The 3,420-nt window shown below is 54.4% G+C and overlaps 2 protein-coding genes across 2 annotated transcripts; both read left to right on the forward strand.

Annotated features, from left to right (window-relative positions):
* Positions 1-318: 318 nt before the first annotated feature.
* Positions 319-750, forward strand: SPRG_16868 (hypothetical protein; the record flags this gene model as incomplete). The annotated part of the gene is made up of 1 exon (XM_012356202.1): positions 319-750. The coding sequence occupies one exon, from the start codon at positions 319-321 to the stop codon at positions 748-750; it is 432 nt and encodes a 143-aa protein (XP_012211592.1).
* A 1,798-nt stretch (positions 751-2,548) lies between these two features.
* Positions 2,549-3,418, forward strand: SPRG_16869 (hypothetical protein; the record flags this gene model as incomplete). The annotated part of the gene is made up of 5 exons (XM_012356203.1): positions 2,549-2,636; positions 2,681-2,826; positions 2,875-3,009; positions 3,051-3,160; positions 3,208-3,418. Coding segments are annotated over 5 exons (690 nt in total), but the record flags the coding sequence as incomplete, so codon positions are not given.
* Between the last annotated feature and the right edge of the window lie 2 nt (positions 3,419-3,420).

Raw genomic sequence — 3,420 nt, forward strand, 5'->3', positions numbered from 1 at the left:
ACATATGCGTTGTGAGAGGTTCCGTGTCGCACCAACCGAACGGCATCAAATCGTCTCGATGCCACATGCAGCGGAATGTCAAATTACGAACCGTCGTGCAGAATCGACTCGACTGCCAAGAGGATACTTTAGACAACAAATAACTAGAAGTTCGATGAAAGAGTTCATTTAAATAGGGTTAAACGTCAAATGCACCCGTCTGAACAACCAGCAAAGGATGAGTTGTCGTCTGCATACGAATGCCGCTGAATATACGTTGTGAGAGGTTGCGGCAGAGCACTGACAATCCACAGCGATGCCATTTCACAACAAGCTCACATGTCGACCTGGACCGGACTTGTGGCCATCATCGTGCTCGGCAGCAGCCTCTTCCTCATTGTTGTGGCCCCGTACTTTATTGCCAAGATGCAGCCAGCGCTACCGGTTGACTGCGGCGATATCAACGCCCCGCACGCCAAGCGACTCGCCAAGCAGCACATCAAGCGGCTGTGGCGCACATACTTTTACCACTCGGACCGCTACTGCCGCCACACGCAGAGCTTCACGTTTATCTGCCTCTTGAGCAATGCCGTGTCTGTCGCTGAGATCGTTCGGGACCTTGCGTCGATCTTCATCATGCTCGGCGTCACCGCGCACGCTTGGTACGGCTGCGGCCACGCCGTGAGCCAAAAACGGGCCGACCACGAGCGCGAGCAGTGGGAAAAGCACCTCGACGCTATTAGAGCGGTCAAACGCAGTACCACCAAATAGAGTCTGTCGTGCACAGTAATGTAAAATTTGATATTGAACGAAGTGGCACATTGTTGGGTACTAGTTGTTGTTGAAGTGGGTCTTCTATTACTAAAGATATAAACTATGCCAAATAAGAATGTCGGACTTTCTTCGTTGTGTGTACTCGGTTGAGGGACTTGATTTAGGCAGGCGGAGGCAGGAGCACGATCCGCGGGACGAGATGACGTCGCGGCCACTCGTGTTGGGCGAGGAGCCGGAGAAGTCGACGAAGAGCAGGTTGCTCGGGCTCTTGGACGAGGCTGTGGTGCAAGTGCAGTTGAGCGACGCATGCCGCCTTGACGGCAATCGTCCATGGACTTGGCAGCGGTAGGTCGGTGCGAAAGACGCGATCGTTCCGGACTCGCCAGACGTTGAACCAGACGCAGGCGCGGAGCACGGGCCAGAGGCATCGGAACGCGGCTTGGTGCATGTTGGACGCCGTCTTGGGCGTCGAGTAGAGGTAGCCGCAGAGCGTAGTAGGCAAGGTCACGCCCAAAGGGACCGTGACGTCGTGAAGCGTTGTTGGGTACTAGTTGTGGTATTTCCATAAGCGTCAAACTGTTGCGTTTTTTAGTAAAATTGCTTGTGCGAGAACAGACATCAAGCATTATTTTGTTGCCAGTCTAGTCCTTGGACAACCCTTGCTCAATACTTGTACACGGCAGCTATCCCCGTAGTAAAGATTGTGGTGGATGATAATTGTAGTACTAGTATTGCATAATGCAAAGACAACCATTACGGTTGAAAAGGCGGCGACAAGAACGGAAGCACGGCGGTCACCAAGGCAGTTCGGACGCTGGCACTTGGACGCTCGCGTCGCGCAGTGGCGCTGACCGGAGGCGGCAACACGTCACGTGGGCTTGATATAGGCGCTCGACAATCAGATCTACGCGTAGTATCATCACTGGGCCAACGATGACACGGCGAGGTCGTCGTCGCCATTTGTGTTTGATTTTTTAGGTTGGGGAAGAACCGCAGCACGTCAAAGCACGGCTCAATTTCGGCAATAATTTCTTGGGCTGCGTCAACGTGACCACAACGCACCACGAAGGTGACGACGAGAAGAGCGCCGCCTTCTGGCACAATGAGCTGGTACGCGTTGGCAGTCAACGCAGCCCACAGAACGTCCTGTCCGTGTGGGAAGCAGAAAAATGAGCTGAGCGCCTGGCGCGGCATCATGTGGAGCGGCGCAAGGCGGTACTGTGCGACAAGCGACCCTTTGTTGCCCGAGATAAGTCCGGCGGCGGCAACGACGCCCGTGCAGGACCCACCGCATGCAATTTGACGTGACATCCACGCTTTTGGGCTCACGACATTTGTACCAGGATGCTCGTGCGCTGCGTTGGACGATGTGGTAGCGCTACCTTGCATCTGCAACTGGTCGGGTAATGTAGCAAATATGACAACGGTCTAAAACAAAGCGGTCGCCGGTATTGATCGATCGATAGTCGCGGAGTAATGAATGCTCTGTGTGTCCATAGAGCTCTCAAGCGCCCGCCGTGAGCAGCTATAGCATTAGGCACCCTAGACATTAATTACGGTGGCTATTGGCGAAATAACTATCTACTAGCTAGAGTACGTGCGATATGTTGAGATTCATTATCACTTGGAAATCTTGTGGACGTCCACCAGCACAAGATCGCACTTGCCGCGCTGTGATTGGTTAAAATTTTATTGTTTTGTTGCATCCAAAAACCAAGATCGAATAAAAATTCGAAAACAGCACAACCCACCGATCTTCAAACGGCAAAGTGCAATCGATCGAACGAGTGGCAGCATGGCGCGCCGAGGACAGCTGCGGTGGTTCTCGACCTACATGATGCTGGCCTGCGCGCTCCTCCTCCAGCGCATCCTCGCCCAAGAAGGTAGACGCCATGCCCATGGAGCGCTTGACGAGCGCTCTCGATAGAGTCCAAGGAAGCCAAGGGAACCAAGGGCTCGCATGAGGCGACAGAGGCCAGCCACGAGGACGAGGCAGCCGAGGCCTACTACACGGCCGTCGCCTCGGTGGTCACGATCACCGCGCTCATCTTCATGTCCATTGTCTTCGAGACCGTACGACGCGCTTCCTGCGTCTACCCGATAGCTGAGCCGCGTCTGTAGGCTTCCGAGCACCTCAAGGAGTCGACGGAAGAGACCAACATGCCGTTCATCAGCACCATCTTTAGCGAACTTACGACGCTGGGCTTTATTGGCTCGGTGCTCTTCGTTGTCTCCAAGTCGGGGTATCTTGAAAAGGTACCGAGCAGGTCAACGCGGTGGTGACAAACATGGTGCAGGCGTCTGTATTACTCTTTGGCGAAGGCAAGAAGGAAGAGCTTCAGGAGACCGTCGAGATGCTTCATATGGCGCTCTTTCTCTTCGTGGTCATCTTCCTCCTCCTCTGCATGTATGTGGACGACTATGTGCGACATTTTAACCTCATGGAGATCGTAGCGTCTTGCTCAAGCTCGGCACGGGAGTGCAGAACGAGTGGCGCGAGTTTGAACGCCGTTCCCCGTACCTCCCGGTGGTCGTCTCGGATTTCTGCCTCGCGACCGAGCCCCCGACGACATTTTGGGAAAAGTTCAACTACCGGCGCATCCTGGAAGCATCCAAGCGGCGTCGCGAGATGGTCTACTTGAGTCTTCGTCGGCGGTTTGTCGACGT

This window comes from Saprolegnia parasitica (genome assembly GCF_000151545.1).
Source record: "Saprolegnia parasitica CBS 223.65 unplaced genomic scaffold supercont2.399, whole genome shotgun sequence".
Taxonomy (NCBI): domain Eukaryota; phylum Oomycota; class Saprolegniomycetes; order Saprolegniales; family Saprolegniaceae; genus Saprolegnia; species Saprolegnia parasitica.